The sequence below is a fragment of the Neomonachus schauinslandi genome, chromosome X, assembly GCF_002201575.2.
Source record: "Neomonachus schauinslandi chromosome X, ASM220157v2, whole genome shotgun sequence".
Taxonomy (NCBI): Eukaryota; Metazoa; Chordata; class Mammalia; order Carnivora; family Phocidae; genus Neomonachus; species Neomonachus schauinslandi.
In genome coordinates this window covers 58,360,505-58,386,046 of record NC_058419.1, presented here as the reverse complement: position 1 = coordinate 58,386,046, position 25,542 = coordinate 58,360,505, and the positions used below count along the sequence as shown (strand labels likewise).

General features: G+C 39.0%; 1 protein-coding gene and 1 pseudogene across 1 annotated transcript in view; both read right to left on the bottom strand.

Moving 5' to 3' along the window:
* Nucleotides 1–25,210, bottom strand: part of RPS6KA6 (ribosomal protein S6 kinase A6) — a 196,819-nt gene extending 171,609 nt beyond the window's left edge. The window contains exon 1 of the mRNA XM_021690974.1: nt 25,133–25,210. Within this exon, the coding sequence (XP_021546649.1) occupies nt 25,133–25,210 (78 nt within the window). The remainder of the gene's footprint in view (nt 1–25,132) is intronic.
* LOC110581277 lies at nt 6,370–9,620 on the bottom strand (annotated as a pseudogene).
* Nucleotides 25,211–25,542: the final 332 nt, after the last annotated feature.

The window sequence follows — 25,542 nt, the reverse complement described above, 5'->3', positions numbered from 1 at the left end:
CATTATGTCTTTTGATTGGGACATTTGGTACACTTACATTCAAACTAATTACTTTTTTTTCTTTACTGTCAATTTTAGAGTTATTTTTTTTTATGTTGTTAGCCAGCATATAGTACATTATTAGTTTTTGATGACGTTGATGTTCAACGATTCATTAGTTGCATTTAACACTCAGTACTCATCACAACATGTGCCCTCCTTAATACCCATCACCTGGTTACCCCACCCCCCCCACCCCCTCCCTTCTGTAACCATCAGTTTGTTTCCTGGAGTCCAGAGTCTCTCATGGTTTATGTCTCCCTCTCTGATTTCATCCCATTCACTTTTCCCTCCCTTCCCCTGTAGTCCTCCATGCTATTCCGTAGTTCCACATATAAGTGAAACCAATTGTTCTTCTCTGCTTGACTTATTTCACTTAGCATAATCCTCTCCAGTTCCATCCATGTCCATGCAGATGGTGGGTATTCATCCTTCCTGATTCCCGAGTAATATTCCATTGTATATATGAACCACATCTTCTTTATCCATTCATCTGTTAAAGGGCATCTCGTCTCCTTCCACAGTTTGGCTACCGTGGACATCGCTGCTAGGAACATTGGGGTGCATGTGCCCCTTCTTTTCACTACATCTGTGTCTTTGGGGTAAATACCCAGTAGTGCAATTGCTGGGTCATAGGGTAGCTTTATTTTCAACTTTTTGAGGAACCTCCATACTGTTTTCCAGAGTGGCTGCACCAGCATGCATTCCCACCAGCAGTGTAAGAGGGTTCCCCTATCTCCACATCCTCTCCAACATTTGTTGTTTCCTGTCTTGTTAATTGTTGCCATTCTAACTGGTCTAAGGTGGTATCTCAATGTGGTTTTGATTTGTATTTCCCTAATGGCTAATGATGTTGAACATTTTTTCATGTGTCTGGTAGCCATTTGTAGGTCTATTTGGAGAAGTGTCTGTTCATGTCTTCTGCCCATTTCTTGATTAGATTCTTTGTTTTTTGGGTGTTGAGTTTGAGAAGTGCTTTATAGATCTTGGATACCAGCCCTTTTTCTGAAATGTCATTTGCAAAAATATTCTCCCATTGCATGGGTTGCCTCTGTTTTGTTGACTGTTTCCTTTGCTGTGCAAAAGCTTTTTATCTTGATGAAGTCCCAAAAGTTCATTTTTTCTTTTGTTTCCCTTGCATTTAGAGACATGTCTTGAAAGAAGCCACTGTGGCCAATGTCAAAGAGGTTACTGTCTATGTTCTCCTCTAGGATTTTGATGATTCCTGTCTCACATTGAGGTCTTTCATCCATTTTGAGTTTATCTTTGTGTATGGTGTAAGAGAATGGTCCAGTTTCATTCTTCTGCATGTGTTTGTCCAGTTTTCCCAGCACCAATTTATTGAAGAGACTGCCTTTTTTCCATTGGGTGTTCTTTTGTGCTTTGTTAAAGATTAGTTGACCATAGAGTTAAGGGTCCATTTCTGGGGTCTCTATTCTGTTCCATTGATCTATGTGTCTGTTTTTGTGCTAATACCATACTGCCTTGACTACAGCTTTGTAATAGAGCTTGAAGTCAGGCATTGTGATACCCCCAGCTTTGGTTTTCTTTTTCAATATTCCCCTGGTGATTTGGGGTCTTTCAAATTGGCAAAGAAGAAGTCAAACTCTCTCTCTTTGCAGGTGACATTATACTTTATGTGGAAAACCCAAAAGGCTCTACCCAGTAGTTATTAGAATTCATACAGCAATTCAGCAACATGGCAGGATACAAAACCAATGCAGAGAAATCAGTTCCATGTCTATACACTAACAATGTAACTGAAGAAAGAGAAATTAAGGAATCAATTCCATTTACAATAGCTCCAAAAACCGTAAGATACCTAGGAATAAACCTAACCAAAGAGATAAAGGATCTATACTCAAACTAATTATTGATACATATGTATTTATTGCCATTTTGTTACTTGTTGCGTGGTTGTTTTGTAGCCTTTTTTCTGATCCTTTCTTCTTTCATAGTTTGTTGGTTTTCTTTAGTGATATATGTGGGTCCTTCCTCTTTATTTTTGCATATCTGTTACTGTTTTTTTGGTTTGTGGTTACCATTCAGTTTATATATAACATCTTCTACATACAGCAATCTATATTAAGCTGATGGTCAATTAATGTTGAACTCATTCTTTACTCCTCTCTCCCCCTCATTTCAGATATTTGCTATCATATTTTACATCCTTTTATGAATGTCTTGATTGATTTTTACTGAAATACTTGTTTTGACTGTTTTTGTGTTTTTTATTTTCTATACTCTTACTGATGGTATTTCCTTTCCACTCAAAGACTCCCCTTTAATATTTCTTGTAGGGCTGGCTTAGTGGTCATAAATTCCTTTAGTTTTTGTTTGTCTGAGAATCTCTTTATCTCTCCTTGTGTTCTGAATGATACCCTTGCTAGATAAGACTAGTATTCTTGGCTACAGATTCTTACTTTTCATCACTTTGAATATATCATGCCACTCCCTTCTAGCCTGCAAAGTTGCTTCTGAAAAATTTGCTGATAGCCCTATGGTGTTTCTTTTGTATGTAACTGTCTTTTTTCTCTTTCAACCTTTAAAATTCTTTAATTATCTCTATTTTTACCATTTTAGGTCCCATGTGTCTTGGTGTGGACCTCTTGTCACACTGTATTTTTTTTTTAACCTATATATTCAACATACTTTTACTCCAATGTCCCTTGTACTCTTTTTAATTTGAAAAAAGGCCAACAAAATGGATTATTTTTTATGCTGTTTTGAAATCTAGAATTTTATTGGCTGAAACATGAAAAACACGTCCCTGAAGGCAGGAAGAATTATTTTTTAGATGCTGTTAATCTTAAAAAGAACCTAATACGTAAGAATATTTAGCTCACTTTTTGGAACCTGCATAATTCAGCCAAAACCTTTCAATATTTTACTTTTGCCATACTAAGGGCTACAAGGTTTCAAAACAAAGAAAGTCAAATACACTGCTCCTTAAAAAATGTAGAATCTAAGAATGTAAAAACTGAAATGATGATGACACTTTGTTTCTCCCAAATTAAAAAGAGATAGTGACCCTAAAGTTATAAAATTTATTCAATTGGGATGAGTCCCCAAAACAATGGCCTAATTCAAGATCACTCTCTTCAGAGATGCTGTTATTTCTAGAAAAATAGCCATGCCATGGCCCTCTTAATAATCTTTCTGTAACACAGAACCTGGTAGTTTAAATAAAAATGCTGAAGTTAGCCTCACATTATCTAGCCAAACCTATGTTTCACAGGGACTATTAATATGTATCTGTTAAAACTGTCACATATGCTATTATTTATCCTGCTATTCTGAACAATCTCAATGCAAACAGTGAGAAAAGGCCTAATTTTAAGATTTTACTACTATCACTACAATAGCAATTTATGTATTCTGCCATATTTGAGCACACACATCAGCAAGTTGGAGGTGGAATATACAAAATCAAGTATCACTGAACTGAGACCTATTACTAGCAACTTGAAGGGTGACTTGCTAACCGAGAAAACCAACCTCTAGAAACATCATTTCAACACCAGTGCAGCAAGTTCAAAGAACTAAGAAACCCAAATTCAAAGACAATCCATTAGTAAAAGTAAGTTTCCTTTCCCATATAGCGAAAATGATTGTAGAAGAACACTAAATTAAAGTAAGAGGGACATATGCCCAAACATAATCATCCTCTCCAACTGTCACAGTCAAATGCCAGGAGTAAGAGGAGGTACTTAAAACAAGAATAAAACACAAACTAAACTGTCATACATACTGTGACTCCATTCTTGACAGCTGATTTAAATAGAAGGAAATCTATTAATATTTTTTAAACTATCAATATTTTTTTAAGAAGCAAAGAGTGGAAAGGAACTATCAGTTAATCTGCAAGTAATAATACCACAGGAGTATAGAATTAAAACATTAATGTCCAGAAAGATGAAATTTAAGAAAAGCTTTTAATAAGCCTAAATTTATTGGTCTTTTTGACATAATATACTGTCCTTTCAGATATTTCCTTGTGACTATGCAAGAATGGATGCACAGTTAATTGGTTTTCACTTATCAAGGCAGAAGCCTAGAGCATTAACCAAATGATCCGTATCTAGTAACTAACATAACACCTTACACTTAAAAAGGCATTTAAAATAATCTGCTAAATAAACGCATGCAAAATATTTAGAACCAATTAAAGGCAATCTCATTATCATCATGTTTTAAGTTCTGCAAATGATAAATTATTATGAGTTGAACTAAGCATATCAATATTATATACACATTAGAAGGTATTTGTGGAACATTTGAGTTTTTAAAACTTTGGTTCAGTGACAGAGAAACAGCTTCCCTGGTTACTACACAGGCAGGAATTTGTTTACCCTGATTGGTTGAAATCAGAGCTAAATGACATTAATAGTTTCTAATAGCTCCAAAGGATTCCCAATGCCAAGACACTGGCCATCTGGCCAATCACATATGAGCTACACCACAAGCTTTGGAAAGTCTACTTTCAAAGGACACGTACATATATATGTACAGATGAATGCATGCATATACATGACATGTACATAACATGGCATTCTTTGGTAGTAATTCTTCTCATTGTAGTAACCTCTTAGAGATATGAGGTCCATGTAATTTCATTAAAATACTACCTTGGTCAATGTAAAATAAGTTTAAAACGTCCATTGATTTATTTATCAGGACAAAAAAGTACTTTGTTTAGGACACCTAAATTTTAGAGTCATTTTGTTAAAACAACAAAACTTTATTATTCTTCTCAAACATTGTGTACAAAGCACAACTGTTTAGCCTCTCAAAATAATCAGAAATACATTACTTTCCATCTTATATATGAGGAAACTGAAGACCTTTATTTGTTTCTATACTTCTCTCAGATATCAGTTAAGCATATTTGTGTGCATCTATTTCTGGGTTCCCTCTTTTGTTCCATTGATCTATGCATCTATACTTCCATCAATATCACACTGTCTTAATTACTTGCAGTAATATAGTAAACCTTAAAATCCCATATAGAGGGATTCCTTGCATTTAAGTCTTCGTTTTAAAAATTGTTTTAGATATTCTAGGTCCTGTATAATTTTGAGTAGATATGGCTATTAAATCAAATCTGATTTACTGATCTGATATGGTTATCAACAATTTGTCTATATCCTCTCCTTATGTTTAATATTGTCCTTATGGTGGGGAAAGACAACAATGTATAGAGGAAAGAGCACGAAATTATTAAAATGATCTAGATTCAAATTCCAAATATGCCTCCCACTAATCTGTACATCTTTTTCTCATAAAAAGACACACCTTTTTCTTACCAAGTTATGTTGAAGAGTGAATAAAACTGAAGAGATAATACATGCTCAATAAATGTCATATTTTTCTCCCTTAAGTTTAGAAACATTTAAGAAGGAATGGATTCTAATGTCTTTACAGGTAAAAAAAAAAAAAATCGCATTAGGTGTTAGAATTACTATATTCCCTCTTAAAAGTCTGTCTCCAACCACTATATAGGAGAGGCAGATAAATCCTATAGTAAGAATAACTATCCAAGGACTTTGAAATTTTTGTTAGAATATTTGCTAGGGTATTTTATTGAAAATAGAGTCAATATCTCCTTATTTAGCTGATAATAAGGGACACAAATCATTTAACTGCTATGTCAAGGCTAAGCAATATCAAAATCAGCTAGGACACTTATATTTTGTTTTTACTCTATGGGAAAGCATGTTCCTCAAAACTACACAGCAGGAGCCTACAAGACAGCTCAAATACTCCCAATACCCCCGCCATATCTTAAAACAACAACAAAATGAAACATGCAGAAAAACCTTACAATTCACAGAAAATTAATTTTAGAGCTAACTGCTAGCTTTTAACTGATATGTTTATTGTTGTTGTTGTTGGATAATGAGAACTATATGACTATTTCTCTTTTCACTTTGGCCTAGAGCTGTGGTTCTTTATCCTTGGCTGTACACCATAATCATCTGAGGAATGATGCTTAGGCCCCCACCAGATCAGTAAAGTATCAATCTCTCTGAGGCACTAGCATGGACAATGGTTTTAAAACTCAAAATCCATTCCAACATTAGTGGTTAGTTAAGGTGGAAGAAAAATGAAAATGGAAGGTTCACCTCACAAAATATAAAGTATAACATAGCAACAAAATACAAATGTTAAAAGTACGTCATACAAAACACATCAAAAGTTTAAAAAAAAATTAAATTCTCAGGCACAGGTACTGTAAAATGTGGATGGGCACCCCTCCAATGATCTCTCGGAAACACACAGCTGTAGTACTCATGCGGAATGTTTTCTGTATCTTGCAAAACTATTTTCTTACACGTGATGCCCATGGACCCCACCATCGCCATCCCCACCCTGCATCTGCAGCTGCATCTGCGCCTGCATCCTCGTGATCATTTCCTGCATGCAGCGAAGCTCTGTTTCCTTCTCCAACAGGATCTGGTCTTTATTCATGTCCTCGTTTTCCACCTTTCTGCCGCCTCTTTTGAGCCTCTTGGAATGGAAGTTTTCATAGTGAAGGTCCTGGGTCACCTCCTGGAGATACTGCATGTGGGTGAGGAGCATCGTCTGCAGCTTCAGAAAGTCGTGCTATGGGATCTCCACCTCCACAACGCCCCATGCGCAGAGGCGGCCTCTGACCTTCTTGCCCTTGGCTTCAATCAACTGATTGGATCCAACCACAGAGAACGGGATACTGGCCTTGAGAAGTCTAGTCTGCTCTTTAAAGTGCTCATCTTCATCTGATTCTGCATCAGGTAAGTGATAGATTTTGATGCTATGTTCTTCAGTTTCATCCAGTATCAGTCAGTATGTATAATTAACATCGAATTTCTTTGATTTGGCTGGCCTAATTGTTGAGCACTCTTGATTTCATTTCTAGAACATTCGGATGTAGCCAGCATGTGCCTGAGTGCTAGTGATGTGGACCCAGTGATACGGAAAGATGAGCTGGCGTCTGCAGGGCATTTACCTACCAGGTCACCAAGATGGAGATCCTCCCTTGCTTCGCTTTGTTTTGAGCACAACACTTAAAACCAGTTTTGTTTCTATAATTCAATACTGTTAATTCATCTGCACATTTACTTTTTTACCAAGTAAAACAACAGAATTATTATCTAATATGTGTATACTAAAATAGCTCTTTTTAAAAAACAGGCAATTAGCAAATTTTAAGAAGTCTTTGGATTCTGATGCTAGGTCATTTTTTAAGCTGCTCTGCCAAGAACCTGCCACAAGCCACGTTTTGTAGTGTTCCCCTGATACTAGTTACCCTCTACTATGGACAGCGAGCATCCATGAGCTCCAGTTTTCATATTACAGCAGTGATTCTTACCCATGCAGAGAGAGCCAGTAAACGATTTTTACTCAACTAATATGAAAAGTTACTTTTTTAAGGAAAATTAATAAATGATATATTTAGAAACCAGCCTTTTTACATTTTTATATGGCACTCTAATGTGCTTTCTGTAACTACAGGTTTATAAGACCTGCCTGAGCAGTGAGAATCAGGGTCCTTTGGGGGGTAGCCCTCTGAACCCAGACCTGTCCTGGGCCCTGAGGCTAATGGCCCCATGATGCCTGAATGCCGACCAGGTTTTCCTGATTTGGCTTTCCTTTAACTGGTTCTCTAAAATTTTTAATAGTTTTCTGAAAGGAGGCAAATAGCAGCAGTCATTTTTTTATGTGCAGATTGTTACCCATTTTCAGCCACCATCACGTCCTTCGTTATGTGTACTACAAACCTCCCCATATGTCGGGTGAGACTGAAAGACATTTCAAATCTGCACCGTGGTCTGACTGGTAGACCACCAGTCAGATCAGTCTTCTGTGCTCTGTGGCCTTGGCCCTTTCCTTCCTTCCAAGGGGTGCTGAGAGGCTCCAGGGCTTGCTTTTTTCAACATTTCTACTGACATTGGGAAAGTGGTCCCCAGAGAGTGATAGGTGAAAGGACACCTGGAGGGAGCAGGTGTTGGCTCCATGTTTTCATTTTGCTCTAACAAGAGGGGCAGAGATGCAGAAAACACTTCCCCTGAGGATGGGAAGAGTTTTTGCTTGGGCCAGACAAAATAAAGTGACGTGGTCAAAACACATTAGTCACAGAGGCGGGCTACAGACAGTAATCAGGTGTTCTCAAGAACTTTGTCTTCCCACTGTTGCATAATGGTGACTAGTCACAAGCCTTAGTTTCAGGCACAGTTGTACAGAGTTCTTACCAAGAGAAAGTGTTAAGTGACTTTAGCACCTCCGTGCAAGGCCAGCTATCTGGGTTATTTTGGCATTAAGTACACTAGTAAAAGCTGTTTAAAAGGTGGAGCTGGGGGCACATGTACGTGTGGTGGCTGCAGGCCCCCCGTATGTTTGGGTAGAACTACGAGGGCCAGCCGCCACCTGGAAAGGGTTATGCAGGGTGGGTGGACCTACATTGTCTCACTTCTACATCTCCCTCTGTTTGCTGCCCAAATCTAAATAAATACTTTCACTTAGAGATAACTGCTTTTACTAAGAGATGATCTTTACCTATAGAAATGTATTTTGAAAACTTATTTTACACAGCAATTTTGTATCCGTTGAAACTAACCTTTTATCAATAAAGCACTACTGTTTGGCCATTTAAAAATAAAAAATAAATAAATAAATAAAAATAAAAATAAAAATAAAAAAATAAATAAATAAAACTCAAAATCCTAGAGGAGAACCTCTTCAACATCGGCCACAGCAACTTCTTTCATGATACATCTCCAAAGGCAAGAGAAACAAAAGAAAAAAATGAACTTTTGGGACTTCATCAAGATAAAAAGCTTTTGCCAGGCAGAGGAAACAGTAAACAAAACAAAGAGGCAACCCACGGAATGGGAGATTTTTGCAAATGACATTTCAGAAAAAGGGCTGGTATCCAAGATCTATAAAGCACTTCTCAAACTCAACACCCAAAAAACAAAGAATCAAGTGAAAAAATGGGCAGGAGACATGAACAGACATTTCTCCAAAGAAGACCTACAAATGGCTACCAGACACATGAAAAAATGTTCAACATCATTAGCCATTAGGGAAATATAAATCAAAACCACATTGAGATACCGCCTTAGACCAGTTAGAATGGCAACAATTAACAAGACAGGAAACAACAAATGTTGGAGAGGATGTGGAGATAGGGGAACCCTCTTACACTGCTGGTGGGAATGCATGCTGGTGCAGCCACTCTGGAAAACAGTATGGAGGTTCCTCAAAAAGTTGAAAATAGAGCTACCCTATGACCCAGCAATTGCACTACTGGGTATTTACCCCAAAGACACAGATGTAGTGAAAAGAAGGGGCACATGCACCCCAATGTTCCTAGCAGCGATGTCCACGGTAGCCAAACTGTGGAAGGAGACGAGATGCCCTTTAACAGATGAATGGATAGGGGCGCCTGGGTGGCTCAGTCATTGAGCGTCTGCCTTCGGCTCAGGTCATGATCCCAGGGTCCTGGGATCGAGCCCTGCATCGGGCTCCCTGCTTGGCAGGAGGCCTGCTTCTCCCTCTCCCACTCCCCCGCTTGTGTTCCTGCTCTTGCTAACTCTCTCTCTGTCAAATAAGTAAATAAAATCTTAAAAAAAAAAAACAAACAGATGAATGGATAAAGAAGATGTGGTTCATATATACAATGGAATATTACTCAGCCATCAGGAAGGATGAATATGCACCATCTGCATGGACATGGATGGAACTAGAGGGGATTATGCTAAGTGAAATAAGTCAAGCAGAGAAAGACAATTATCATATGGTTTCACTCATATGTGGAAAATAAGCAATAGCATGGAGGACATTAGGGAAGGAAGGGAAAACTGAAGGAGGTGGAAATCAGAGGGGGAGATGAACCATGAGAGACTATGGACTCTGGGAAACAATCTGAGGGTTTTGGTGGGGGGAAAGCCTGGTGATGGGTATTAAGGAGGGCACATGTTGTAAGAGCACTGGGTGTTATCTGCAAATAATGAATCATTGAACGCTACATCAAAAAAAGAAAAGAAAAGGGGTGCCTGTGTGGCTCAGTCGTTAAGCGTCTGCCTTCGGCTCAGGTCATGATCTCAGGGTCCTGGAATCGAGCCCCACATTGGGCCCCCTGCTCGGCGGGAAGCCTGCTTCTCCCTCTCCCTCACCTGTATTCCCTCTCTCGCTGTGTCTCTCTCTGTCAAATAAATAAATAAAATCTTTAAAAAAAAAAAGAAAAGAAAAGAAAAGAAAAATTTCTGTTGTTCAAGAAAAAAAAAACCTCCCTGGTATATACGACAGTCAGAGTTGAGAACCCCAAGGAACTTCAAGGACAAATTTGCAATTCAACTATATTTTAAATGTATAGTAGACCCTTAGAGCCTGCTTACCTGTGTTCTATTTCACTCTCCAACCTTTCTCCATCCTTTCCATACATCTCCTACTTTGTTTTTCCTTATCCTGAATATCAAAATAGTTTTGTTATTGGATTGTATTTCCTATAAACCATCTCAAAGATTTTGTGAAATGAAGCAAGGTATAAGTAAAATTCTCGCTCTCTCACTCATGTACACACACACACACACACACACACAGCAGGACCTACTGCAAATGTATAGATACAGGTTGAAATCTAGGAGCAAAATCAGTTACATAGAATGCCTCCAGGACAATTCAGAAAACATTTCTTTTATCTACAAAAACCCAATTAAGCTTAGCTCTAAGTCTCTCCACCTTCCAACTCCTTTCTTACTTCTCACCTAAAAACAAACCAGAAGAAAACAAAGTACACAAAAAAAGAAAACTACCAGCAAGAATAGTAAATAATCTTTCAAAATAACATATACATGTAAACATTATATAAGAAATTCTGACAAAGTACTAAAAGACTTACCTCAATATTCCAAGTGCTTACCAGATCTTCAGAACTGCTGCTAAAGACAATGACAGCATCCACTAATAAATTTTCAAGAAGGGAAAAAATCTTGTATTTGTTCCTCAACATTAGAGATCAAGGAGACTATAAAGAGGGGTGGTACTGAAACAACAATATGGTCCACAATAGCAACAGCACCAAGTCAGGCCTCATTATGGAATGGTAAGATAATGATTAGCTCTCTTGATGAAATAATCAAGGTAGGGAAATACAAAGATCCTTTCCTGAAGGAACTAACTGGAATATTTCCAGACCAGACTAGTTGAAAAGAAAATAACTTTGGAGGAAACTGGGAAGGCACCTGTGGTAGAGAGAGCAGGACCCTATTGGCCCCTCCCTCTTCCTATTCCAAATAAACCTGGTGAAAGCCCATAAGAAATACAGATGTCCCTATTCTCTTTTCTACATTCCAGAAAGTAGCACTGACCACTATTTTCAGAACGGCCCTCTGCACCCAGGGGCTGCTGACTATTTAAGACGAACATTGATGAAGCAAGAATTTACAGGTCCAAGGATCATTTTAAAAGCATGAAAAGTAAAAAAAAAAAAAAAAAAAAAAGCGTGAAAAGTTTGTTTTTTTTCTTTAGCTAAGTAATACATTTGCCTGTAGTAGTAAAAATTTTAAGCACACTAAGAAATCATCAGAGTGGTTTTCTCTTGTTCAAGACAATATGAGAGAGTAGAAAGTTCATTTAGCTTTCTATCTCCCTATGCTGCAAAGATCTACTTAGCTTGGTATTAGTTCAGTGGCTAACACAAATACTTATATGGGCTGGCATGCATTAAATATCTGTTAAATTAAGTCCTATCAAAACACTCCTCGTATCTGTTTTTCCCTCTTACTTCTTCCCTCTTCTATCAGTTGCCAAATTCTAATTAGTTTATCTCTGTGAGTTCTATCCCATCAGCCCCTTCTTTTCTTCCCGTTTTGCCCTAGTTCAAAAATCTCACTACTACTTCCACTAATACAATAGCCTCTTAGCTGGTACTCCCCACCTTCAGTCTCTCCCCCACTCTAACCCCTCCTACACACGGTCATCAGTTATTTTTCAAAGCATAGATCTGGTCATATTAATCATGGCCTTGACAACCTTTAGTAGCTCCCCTTTACAAATTAACATTGAACCCTTAAACTGGCTTTAAAAGTCCCATACAATTGGGGCCTAGCCTACCTTTAATACATCCCCTACCTCACCTCACACCATGTCTTCACTCTCACATCACAGACTTATATCCTAGCAATATTAGATTCTCCCTTCCTCTAAGACTGCCTCCATGTGTTTGCTTATATTGTCCCCATCCACCAGAAATATGTTCCCTTCATCTCTGTCTGTGAAAATATTATCCAATCTCTATTGCCCTGTGCAAATTCCACATCTTTAACAAGGCATTACCAGATCTACCCCTAAACCACTACCACAACCACCTCATTGTTGATGGTCTTTTGATTCATATAATCAGTTTCCACACATGTCTATCTTGCCTACCTAAATGTAAACCCATGGGAGTGGGCTGAGACTCAGGGTGGTATATCTTTAGACATTTCACATTACAGTACTATGTACTGCACTGCCTTGTACCCTATAAACACTTGATGAACTGAACAAATTCCTACCATTGCAAAAGTTCAGAAAGGGAAAAAAAAAAAGTAAAAAGTAAATATCAATGAAACACCTCAATAGCCAGTTACAGCAAATGGTGCTCCTAACTTCATATTTTATCCCTGAATCATAGTGCTCCTAACTTCATATTTTATCCCTGAATCATCCTATCTGTGATTGCAAATATGATTACTATACTTCAATGAAATGCTCAGATATAGGAAGGAAGTCTTAAGAAAAACTGCACATAATAGGGAAAGCTGGGGGCTATGACCACAGCTATCTAAATCCCAAGATTTTAATATAGGTGACAATAATTCAGAGTTTAAGGGCAGGGAAAGGGGAATAATGATGACTATGGGAAAAGAGAAGGAACTACTGTGTACTAGAGATCTACTATATGCAAAGCACCTCTTATTTATTCTGTTATCTTTAGGATTTTTTTAACAAAAACAGTCATGGTTAAATTTGATGAGGTTACACCCTTTTCAGTTAAATTGTATTCACTATCTATAAAACATCTCCCAGCATTTTGTAATGAAACAGACTATTTTGTCCAAGAAATTAAACTAGACACATTCCTGTTGCTATCCTACACACCCTCTTCTGAACAATAAACCCAAAGCATCAAAAGGCTAATTATTGGGGCACCTGGGTGGCTCAGTCATTAAGTGTCTGCCTTCGGCTCAGGTCATGATCCCAGGGTCCCAGGATTGAGCCCCGCATCGGGCTTCCTGCTCCGCGGGAAGCCTGCTTCTCCCTCTCCCACCCCCCCTGCTTGTGTTCCCTCTCTCGCTGTGTCTCTGTCAGATAAATAAATAAAATCTTTTTAAAAAGGCTAATTATTTATGCATAATACTGCTACAAAAACTAAAAACAAAATTTGCTTGTAGAGCTGAAATAATATTGAATTTATTTTCCCCTTCCATAAAACAATTTCATTGTGAAAGACATATGCCCTCATTTTTGTACTGATAGATACAGTTTCATTTTGTTTTGTTTTCAAAGCACCTTGATAACTGTATTAAGCCCAGTAATGAATGAATTTGTTTACATAACAATGCTTGAGGATTTTTTCCCCCATTTACAGATGAAGAAACTAAGTCTCAGAGAAGTTAGGTAACTTGCATTGGGTCACATATCTAGTATGACTTGGAGGTGAGTTTGGAATCCAGATTAATAAACCTCCAAATCCCATGTTCTTTCCTCTATTACTACAGGGTCTCATTAAATTAAAACTAGCACTTTTTCCCAATCTGCCATATATTTGCCATTCTGGTTAAATATTTCAAGTCTGTGCCTTTAATCCCAAACTGTTTTTTACCAGTGAACTTTATTACTTTCAAAATTAACTTATTTAAACAAAGGCAGTGTTTAAGCTAAAGAAGTAATATAAAAGTACCAATTACAGAAATGAAGATGGCGGCATAGTAGGAGGACCCTTGGTTTGTCTCCTCCCTAGAACACAACTAGATGACTATCAAGTCATTCAAAATACCCAAGAAAAACAACCTGAAGACTGACAGAACTCTACAAGGGAGAGAAGAAGCCACATCAAAGAAGAAGATAGGAAGTGAGAAGACATGGTTTGTGAGAGAAATGGATTGCTGGTGCTGAGGAGGGGAGGGGACCATGGTACCAGAGAAAGATGAGAGAGAGAGAGAGAGGAGCATACAGGGGAACTCATAAGGATAACACTTCCCCGAAGCCACTGGCTGGAAAAATGAGACGAGCTGATTTTCATGAGTTTTTGCCACCAGCAGGGCTTGAAGACTGGAGTTTTAAAGGTCAGCAGGCTAGTCTGGGATAAAGCCCTGAGGATGCTGTGCTCCTCCTGGAGAGAGGCAGGCAAACAACTCCAGGGGCAGACAGAGTAGAAAGAGTGATCTGAGGAACTGCTTGGGTAACACATCGGGAAGATTATTGGCTCTTCTAGGAGCTCCTCCATGAGAAACAGCATTCACAGACATGCCTCTCCATTTTCCTCCCCCAACCCTCAGCATAAACACAGAGCCACCTGCCAAGGGCAGCTCGGCCCCCACACTAGCCACCTAGCATGCTTACTCTGGATCCCACACCCCTGCGCTCTGGCACAAATGACCTTCCAAGTCAAGCCTCCCTCAATCCCAGCACACTGAAACACTCTGAGGACTGACACAGGCCACTGACAACATCTCCCCACCTAGAGCCTAGAGTTCTGAAAGTCCCCATGGTTGGCTGGGATAGAACCTGGAGGGTGCTGCACTGTTCCTGGAGAGAAGGCCGTAAAACAGCCCCAAAACAGACAGCATGCAGATAGCGATCTGGAAGGGTACATGGGACACACAGCAGGGAGACTATTTGCTTCTCCTGGGGTGATTCCCTGAAAGCAGCAAGCACAGAGACCCCACTCCAGGGACAAAGGAGCTGGCTGACACCATTTACCACCCCCACTCCTCAGCATAGAAATAGGACCACCTTCCGCACCACAGAGCCAATACTGGCGGCCTAATTTGTTTACATCAGGTTCCACACCCCTGTACTCTGCTGGTATGGACCTTTTAGGTCAAGTTTGCCTCTGTCTCAGTGCAGTGGGCCTCTTCCCCAGAAGACCAGCACCACCTCTCCCAATCAGAGAGCTCTGCAAGTCTTCAGTTCTAGAGGAAGTAGCATCAGGACTCATTTATCAAGCCGACCAGAACACACCTAGTTAAAATTCACCACACTCTGCCCAAGGATCAAACACTGCCCACTGCAGGCAAGGAGAGCCTCTGCAGACAGGCCTGAAAGAGAGCAGCCAAAACACAACAGCAGAGCACATATAGCACACACCAGAGACACTCCCTGAAGCGCCAGACCCAGGACACTATATGAACTCTTATGCATAAAGCCATTACTATCAGGATCAGGAAACATAAACAGGCTTTTCTAACACAGAGAAGAAGACAGAGACTTAGACAAAAGGACAAAATGGTGAAATGTATCCCAAATGAAAGAACATGGTCATGGCAAAAGATCTAAGCAAAACAGATATAAGTAACATGCCTGATGGAGATTTTAAAGCAACAATCATAAGGATACTTGCTGGGCTTGAGAAAAGGATGATAGACTTCAGGGAGGTCCTTCTGCAGAGATAAAAGAGTCAAAAAACAGTCAGAAATGAAAAATGCAATAACTGAGATCTGAAACAGACTGGATGCAGAGAACACAAAGATAGAAGAAGCAAAGGAAAGAATAAGTGATATAGAAAAGAAAATAACGAAGCTGAACAAAAGAGAGAAAGAATTATGGAATGTGAAAATAGGGAACTCAGTGACTCCATGGAACATAATTACATTCATATTATAGGAGTCCCGGAATAAGAAGAGAAAAAAAAAGGGACAGGAAATTTATTTCAGGAAATAATGGCTGAAAATTTCCCTAATGTGGGGAAGGAAACAGATATCCAGATCCAGGAGGCACAGAGAACTCCCATCAAAATCAACAAAAACAGGGCACCTGGGTGGCTCAGTTGGTTGAGCGACTGCCTTCGGCTCGGGTCATGATCCTGGAGTCCCTGGATGGAGTCCCACATCAGGCTCCCTGCTTGGCAGGGAGTCTGCTTCGCCCTCTGACCCTCCCCCCTCTCATGTGCTCTCTCTCTCTCTCATTCTCTCTCTCCCAAATAAATAAATAAAATCTTTAAAAAAAAATCAACAAAAACAGGCCAACACCAAGACATATTGTAATTAAATTTGCAAAATATAATGATAAAGACAAAATCCTAAAAGCAGCAAAACAAAAGCAGTGTCTAAATCACAAAGGAAGACCCATTAATCTAGTTAAAGATCTCTCAAAAGAAATTTGGGAAGCCAGAAGGGAGTGGCATGGGGCGCCTGGGTGGCTCAGTCGGTTGAGCGACTGCCTTCGGCTCAGGTCATGATCCCAGGGTCCTGGGATCGAGTCCCACATCGGGCTCCCTGCTCTGCGGGGAGCCTGCTTCTCCCTCTCCCACTCCCCCTGCTTGTGTTCCCTCTCTCACTGTGTCTCTCTCTGTCAAATAAATAAATAAAATCTTTAAAAAAAAAAAAAAGAAGGGAGTGGCATGATATATTCAAAGTGCTGAACGAAAAATCTGCAGCCAAGAATACTCTATCCAGCAAGGCTATCATTCACAATAGAAGGAGAAATAAAGGGTTTCCCAGACAAACAAAAACGAAAGGAGTTCGTAACCAGTAAATCAGAGTTCATAACCACTAAACCAGCCCTGCAAGAAATATTAAAGGGGATTCTTTGTGTGGAAAAGAAAGACCAAAAGTGACAAAGACAAGAAAGGAAGAGAGAAAATCTCCAGAAACAATGACAAAACAAATACTAAAATGACACTAAACACATAACTATCAGTAATTACTCTGAATGCAAATGAACTAAATGTTCCAATCAAAAGACATAGGATGTCAGAATAGATTAAAAAAACAAGACACATCTATATGCTGCCCACGAGAGACTCATTATAGACCTAAGGATACCTGCAGACTGAAAGTGAGAGGATAGAAAAAAATTTATCATGCAAATGGATGTCAAAAGAAAGCTGGAGTAACAATACTTATATCTGACAAACTAGATTTTAAGCCAAAAACTATAACCAAAGATGAAGAAAGGCACTATATCATAATAAAGGGGACTATCAAATAAGAAGATCTAACAATTAAAAAATATTTATGTCCCCAACATGGGAGTAACCCAAATATATAAAATAATTAATAGCAAACTTAAAGGAACTCATTAATAATAATAATGTAATAGTAGAAGACTTTAACATTCCACTTACATCAATGAACAGATCATCGAAGCAGAAAATCAACAGGGAAACAATGGCTTTGAAAGACACAGTGGACCAGATAGACTTAACTGATATATACAGAACATTCCACCCTAAACAGCAGAATACACATTCTCTTCAAGTGCACATGGGACATTCTACAGACTAGATCATATATTATGTCACAAAACAGGCCTCAAAAAATACAAAATGGCCGAGATAATACCATGCATGTTTTCTTACCACAATACTATAATCCTGGAAGTCAATCACAAGAAAAAATTTGGAAAGACGACAAATACATGAAGGTAAAAAATATGCTACTAAAGAATGAATGGGTGAACCAGGAAACCAAAGAACAAAAAAATACATGGAAACAAATGAAAAAGAAACATAATGATCCAAAACCTTTGGGATGCAACAAAAACAGTCATAAGAGGGAAATATATAGCAATAGAGGCTTATGTCAAAAAGGAAGAAAAATCTCAAGTAGGCAACCTAACCTTACATATAAAGGAGCTAGAAAAAGAAAAATGAATGAAGCCCAAGCCAGCAATAGAAGGGAAATAAAGATTAGAGCAGAAATAAATGATATAGAAACTAAGAAAACAATAAAACAGATCAAGGAAATCAGGAGCTGGTTCTTTTATAAAATTAATAAAATTTATAAACTTCTAGTCAGACTTATCAAAAAGAACAGAGAAAGGAACCAAATAAATAAAATCACAAATGACAGAAGAGAAATAAGAAGAAAGACCACAGAAATACAAACAATTATAAGAGAATATTATGAAAAATTATATGCCAAAATTGGACAACCTGGAAGAAATGGTTAAATTCCTAGAAACATATAAACTACAAAAACTGAAACAGGAAGAAATAGAAAACTTGAGGAGACCAATAATCGGCAAAAAATTCTATTAGTAATCAAAAATCTCCCAACAAACAAAATTCCAGGACCAGAAGGCTTCACAGGGGTATTCTATCAAACATTTAAAGACTTAATACCTATTCTTCTCAAGCTATCCCAAAAAACAGAAATGGAAGGAAAACTTCCAAACTCATTCTATGAGGCTTGCATTACCCTGATTCCTAAACCAAAGACTCAACTAAAAAAAGAGAACTTCAGGCCAATATCCTTGATGAAAATGGTTGTAAAAAAATTCTCAATAAAATACTAGCAAATTGAATCAAATAGTACATTAAAAGAATGATTCATCACAGTCAAGTGGGATTTATTCCTGGGCTGCAAGGGTCATTCAATAATCAGAAATTAATCAATAATCAATAACAATAACACCACATTAATAAAAGAAAGGATAAGAACCATATGATCCTTTCAATAGATACAGAAAAGGCATTTGACAAAGTACAACATACATTCATGATAAAAATCCTCAAAAAAGTAGGGATAGAGGGAACATACCTCAACATAATAAAAGTCATATATGAGAAACTGAGAGCTTTTCCTCTATGATCAGGAACAAGACAGGGATGTCTACTCTTACCACTGTTATTTAACATGTTACCAGAAGTCCTATCCATAGCAATCAGGCAACAAAAAGAAATAAAAAAACATCCAAATCAGCAAAGAACTCAAACTTCCACTACTTGCAGATGACACGATACTCTATAGAGAAAACCTGAAAGACTCCAACAAAAAAAAAAAACTGCTAGAATGGATACAGGACTTCAGTAAAGTCACAGGATAAAAAATCAACATACAGCAAATTGTTACATTTCTATACACCAATAATGAAGCACTAGAAAGAGAAACCAAGAAATTGATCCCATTCACAATTGCACCAAAAACCATAAGATGGCTAGAAATAAACCTAACCAAAGAAGTAAAAGACCTGTACTCTGAAAACTATGAAACACTGGTGAAAGAAATTGAAGAGGACACAAAGAAATGGAATAACATTCCATGCCCAGGGACTGGAATAACAAACGTTGTTAAAATGTCTATACTACGCAAAGCAATCTACACATTTAATGCAATCTTTATCAAAATACCAACAACATTTTTCAGAGCTAGAATAAACAATTCTAAAATTTTTATGGAACCCCAAAAGACCCCGAATAGCCAAAGCAATCTTGAAAAAGGAAAGCAAAGCTGGAGGCATCACAATTCCAGACTTCAAGTCATATTACAAAGCTGTAGTGATCAAGACAGTATTGTACTGGCACAAAAATAGACACATAGATCAATGGAACAGAATAGAAAACCCAGAATTGAACCCACAACTATACAGTCATCTGATCTTTGACAAAGCAGGAAAGAATATCCAATGGGAAAAAGACAGTCTCTTCAACAAATGGGGTTTGAAAAACTGGGCAACAACATGCAGAAGGATGAAACTGTACCACTTTCTTCCACCATACGCAAAAATAAATTCAAAATGGATTAAAGACCTAATTGTGAGACAGGCAATCACTAAAATCCTAGAGGAGAACACAGGCAGTAACCTCTTTGACATCAGCTGTAGCAACTTCTTCTTAGATAAGTCTCCTGAGGCAAGGGAAACAAAAGAAAAAAAAAAAAAAACTACTGGGATGTCATCAAAACAAAAAGCTTCTGCACAGTGAAGGAAATAAGCAACAAAACTAAAAGGCAACCTAGCGAATGGGAGAAGATATTTGTAAATGGCATATCTGATAAAGGGTTAGTATCCAAGATATATAATAACTTATAAACCTCAATACCCAAAAACCAAATGCAATATGAAAAGATGCTCAATATCACTGATCATCAGGGAAATACAAATCAAAACTACAATGAGATATGACCTCATACCATTCAGAATAGCTAAAATTAACACAGGAAACAACAGATGTTGGTAAGGATGCAGAGAAAGGGGAACCCCCTCATACTGTTGGTGGGAATGCAAACTGGTGCAGCCACTCTGGAAAACAGTATGGAGGTTTCTCAAAAAGTTAAAAATAGAACTACCCTATGATCCAACAATTACACTACTAGGTATTTACCCAAAGCATATAAAAACACTAATTCAAAGAGATACATGAACCCAAATGTTTATAGCAGCATTATCTACAATAGCCAAGTTATGGAAACAGCCCAAGTATCCATCGAATGATGAATGGATAAAGAAGATGTGGGGGGCACCTGGGTGGCTCAGTCGTTGAGCGTCTGCCTTCAGCTCAGGTCATGATCTCAGGGTCCTGGGATTGAGCCCCACATCGGGCTCCTTGCTTAGCGGGAAGCCTGCTTCTCCCTCTCCCACTCCCCCTGCTGGTGTTCCCTCTCTCTCTATCTCTCTGTCAAATAAATAAATAAAATCTTTAAAAAAAAAAAAAAAAAAGATGTGGTGCGTGTGTGTGTGTGTGTGTATGTGTGTATATATATATATGAATATTTCTCAGCTATAAAATATTATAAAATATAAAATTTTATAAAAATATTTCTCAGCTATAAAAAGAATTTGGAAGGACATGGATGGAGCTAGAGAGTATTATGCTAAGTGAAATAAGTCAGTCAGAGAAAGACAAATACCATATGATTTCACTCATATGCGGAATTTAAGAAACAAAACAAACAAATATGGGGGTAAAAAAGAGAGGAAAACCAAGAAACAGAATCTTAACTATAGAGAACAAACTGATGGTTAACCAAGGGGAAGTGAGTGGAGCAATGGGTTAAATAGGTGATGGGTATTAAGGAAGGCACTTGTTATGAGCACAGGGTATTGTATGTAAATGTTGAACTACTAAATTCTAAACCTGAAACTAATATTACACTGTATGTTAAGTAATTGGAATTTAAATAAGAACCTGGGAGAAAAATTAATAAATAAAAGTACCAATTACAGCATAATATGATATGATATAATATGCAATTTGAAAACTATAATCAATTCCTCCTTCAGGAAGCAAGCACTCTCTCACCAAAAAACAACCAACCAACCAACTAAATGCATACTGTAATGTACATAGCACTAACTCATGAAAAGTTCACTTTACTACATCCGGCTGTTCTTTATAACCCTTACCCAGGAATGCCCATTACCCAATCACACCTCAAGTAACACCTCTTCCCTCATCTTGACAAAATCCGGTCAAGAGCTAAAATTGTGTCTTCCTGTGGGGTGATGCTCTTTGAAGTCCCTATTCCTAGTATACCTAATTGAGACAGTCCCTGCAAGAGCTTTCACAACCAAAGCTTCTTGCTTATCCTATTTCCCTTCTCCCAAGAACCTTCTTCCCAGTAGCCAAAAGAACCCATATTTCCCCTCTTAAGGCCAATTTTCCACCTCTCACTGGGACGAAGCTAGTTCTTATTTAGAACCTCCAACAATTTTCCCACAGGACAATTTTACAAACAGTGGTTAGGCTCTTCATCATTATAACTCCCTATTGCGTGCCCTGGTCTAAAAATGTAACTGTTAATAACTGTTTCCTGTGAAAAAGCATGTTCAGCGTCTCAAACAACCAATCCTCACACTTCTGAATAATTCAGAGGTTAACAACTGCCCATGAAACAAGACAAGTAAAAGATACTGAAAAAGACTCCACAGTATATAATAGAGCACATAATCTTTAATTTTACCAGGATTCAACACACACAAAAACTGACAGAAGTTACTTTCTTTGACATTAAAGTTAACACATTCTCACTCACATTTTCTTTAAGGATTCCAACACATTTTCAAAAAATATATTCTAGGGCGCCTGGGTGGCTCAGTTGGTTAAGCGACTGCCTTCGGCTCAGGTCATGATCCTGGAGTCCCGGGATCGAGTCCCGCATCGGGCTCCCTGCTCGGCAGGGAGTCTGCTTCTCCCTCTGACCCTCCTCCCTCTCATGCTCTCTGTCTCTCATTCTCTCTGTCTCAAATAAATAAATAAAATCTTTAAAAAAATATATATATATATATATTCTACAATGAAAGTACCTAAGGTCCTAAAAACTATCATGATTGGGCCTGCAAAGCTCATGCTGAAGGGTTAACATTTCTAAAGCCAACATCAACAAACATGTAATTAAAAGTCAGTTGGAGAAAGACAAATATCATATGATTTCACTCATATGTGTAATTTAAGAAACAAAACAGATGAATATAGGGGAAGGGAAGGAAAAATAAGATGAAATCAGACAGGGAGATAAACCATAAGAGACTCTTTTTTTTTTTTTTTTTTAAAGATTTATTTATTCATTTGAGAGAGCGAGAATGAGAGAGAGTACATGAGAGGGGGTAGGGTCAGAGGGAGAAGCAGGCTCCTCGCTGAGCAGGGAGCCCGATGCGGGACTCGATCCCGGGACTCCAGGATCATGACCTGAGCCGAAGGCAGTCGCTCAACCAACTGAGCCACCCAGGCGCCCCAACCATAAGAGACTCTTAACTATAGGAAACAAACTGAGGGTTGCTGGAGGGGAGGTGGGTGGGGGGATAGGGTAACTGGGTGATGGGCATTAAAATGGAACGCACTTGATGTAATGCCCAGTGGGTGTTATATGCAACTGATGAATCACTAAATTCTACCTCTGAAGTTAATAATATATACTATATGTTAATTAAGTTGAATTGAAATTTAAAAATTTTAAAAAAAAGAAACTCTGGGAGGGGGCGCCTGGGTGGCTCAGGCGATTGAGTGTCCACCTTTTGGTTTTGGCTCAAGTCATGATCTCAGGGTCATGAGATTGAGTTCCATGTCGGGCTCTGCGCTCAGCGGGAAATCTACTTGAGATTCTCTCCCTTTGCCCCATCCTAGCTTGTGCCCAAGCTCACTCTCTCTCTCAAATAAATAAATAAATCTTAAAAAAAAAATTAAAAAATAAAGTCTGCGAGGTAAAATTGTTTCCTTATCAAAAGAATACTGTTATAAACAAACAACAAAACCCTATTTTACATGCTAAACAGGTCTGTTCAGATGTAGCAGTTTTCACCTAGAATATTTTTAACTAAGTCACTTGAAGCATTAAACCTAATCAATCATAACTATTTTAGACAAAGGAGGCAGAAATACTATCTTTGCCACATTACCTTCACCTTTTGTTTTACTTTACAAGATTTAGCAATTTTCACTTGAGTATTTTTCCAAATTGATGAGTTAGAGAGACCCATTGTTAAATCTCTAAAACATACTGCAAACAATAAAAACACCATATGTGGTAATTATGATTCAAAACATTTCTCCATTCTAATTTAACAAAAATAATAAAATAGTAGGCATGCAAAAGGCTCTCCATCTCCCACCCCATCCTTATAGACAAACATTTAATTGTTTTTATATACCAGATACCTGAGACTATAAGTCAACTGATTACATACGTGAATAAAATAAAATTCCTCTCCCTTTGAATGGTCTTGCTAGAAAATTCTTGCAAGTATGAAACATCCTTATATTCCAAGAAGAAATGTACCTTTCTTCACTTATCCTGTTCTTAAGAGATGTAGAATATTAAAATGCATTTTGGAACTGCTTAGTTTACTAGTAAAATATTTACTATAGGGGAGAGGGTTCAACTTTAGACTCCTTCTGAATTTATTTCTATTACATTTCTTGTTAAATGTTATCCTGGCACGGAATTTTAACCACAATTTAGTTGGAAATGTGAAAAAGAAAAAAGAATGATTTAAACAGAGAACAGTCCAAAGTGTATTTTTAAGGATGGAGCAAGTACTTGAAGACAATTTAGCATCCTAAGATGTGGAGGATTGTGATTGCCAGTCCTACCTCAAAATATCCTACTGTGAGTCAATTTGGCATTCAAGACTTTTTATGAGGTCTACTGTGGCCTCTACTGGAGTATTAAGCTGCTAATCCATTAAGTTATTAGAAAAGGATCTGACTTTCTATCCCCAAAGGCTCATTTTTAGAGTTTAAATGCTGCCCGCTTCTAACAACAACAATAGCAACAACACTAAAAACAGAATACCTGTGCACATCTAAGTTTTCACTGCACAGCTGACCTAAGTCCAACCAGAACAGTTTCAGAGGAGCGGGAAGAGAGGAGAACCAAAATATTCTGGTTGAACCTCAAACTCTTCCAAAGATTCATCTTACAAGGGCTAGGGTTTACTTTGTGTTTTCTTTTACTGACCGACGGGCGGGGACAGCAATTGGGGAAAGAAGGACAGGAGGAAGAGGGTGGTAGAAATGAGGGGACCACAGAACATCGCCTTAACGTCAACAAAGAAACCTGGGCACAAATTAATCTCCACTTGGGTTGTTACAAAACCCACAGCATGCCATGGAGAAACTAGAAAGCTAAGTAAGGAGCACACATCCCTATGAGCAAATGTCCCCAGAGTTATTCTGTCACCTAGGTGTGTGTTTTGGTTTGGTTTTTGTGTGTGTGTGTGTGTTTTGTTTGTTTTGTTGTTGTTTTGCGCTGGGTTCCTAAAGCACCCGGGTTCAACAGCCTGCTGGAATCAGCAGCTGTCCGTGAAAGTGGTCCCAGAGAGCAAACCTGGCGCAACAGAGAAAGAGGAATGTGCTGAGCCAGGCGCGGCACCTGGCGCGTTCCCCAGTCCCACTCCAGGTCGCAAAGTGAAGAAACTTAGTCACAACTCCAGCGTGGCCCGGGAGGCAGAAGCTCCTTCTGAGATCGAGCCCGGGCCGCGGCTGCTCGGACTCCTCAACGACTTAGCCCGCCGTCTCCCGAGCGAAAGCACAGTTGGGGTACTGCGTGCTTCGCCGTCCCGCAGCCTCAAGGGTGCTTGCCTGGGCACCCCGCTCCCTAGCCCCACGACCTTCTCTCTCGGGCTTCCAGCCAGGGTCCTGAGGGAAGGAGGGGGGGTGGCTCCAGCCCTTGGCCACCACACTAACCTCGCCGCTGCTCGCGCCGCCTCCGAAAACCTCCATTTCTTGGTTCCAGAGCTCGTCCTGAGGAGAAAACGGTAGCATCGCCCCTTCAGGAGCACTTGAGCAGGAGCTGCCAACCACTGGCGCAGCCGCGCATCCCGTCGTTTGAGCTTGCCGGCCGCCGCCACCACCACCAGAACCCCCTAGTTATGAAGCCCCTCCTTCAGCGACCGCTGCCCTAGCTGCAGGGTGCCCTCAGAGGCTGTGAGCGGAGGATCGCCGCCGCGGGCAGCCGCTCCCCATAGACAGGAAAACTCTGTGCTGCCTCACGGAGAGCTCTACTCGGCTTGTGCTCACCACTGCCGCCACCGCGACTGTAGTTCGGCGTTGACTCTGTCCCCCACCCCGTTTCCTAGGGCCCCCTCCCAGTACCC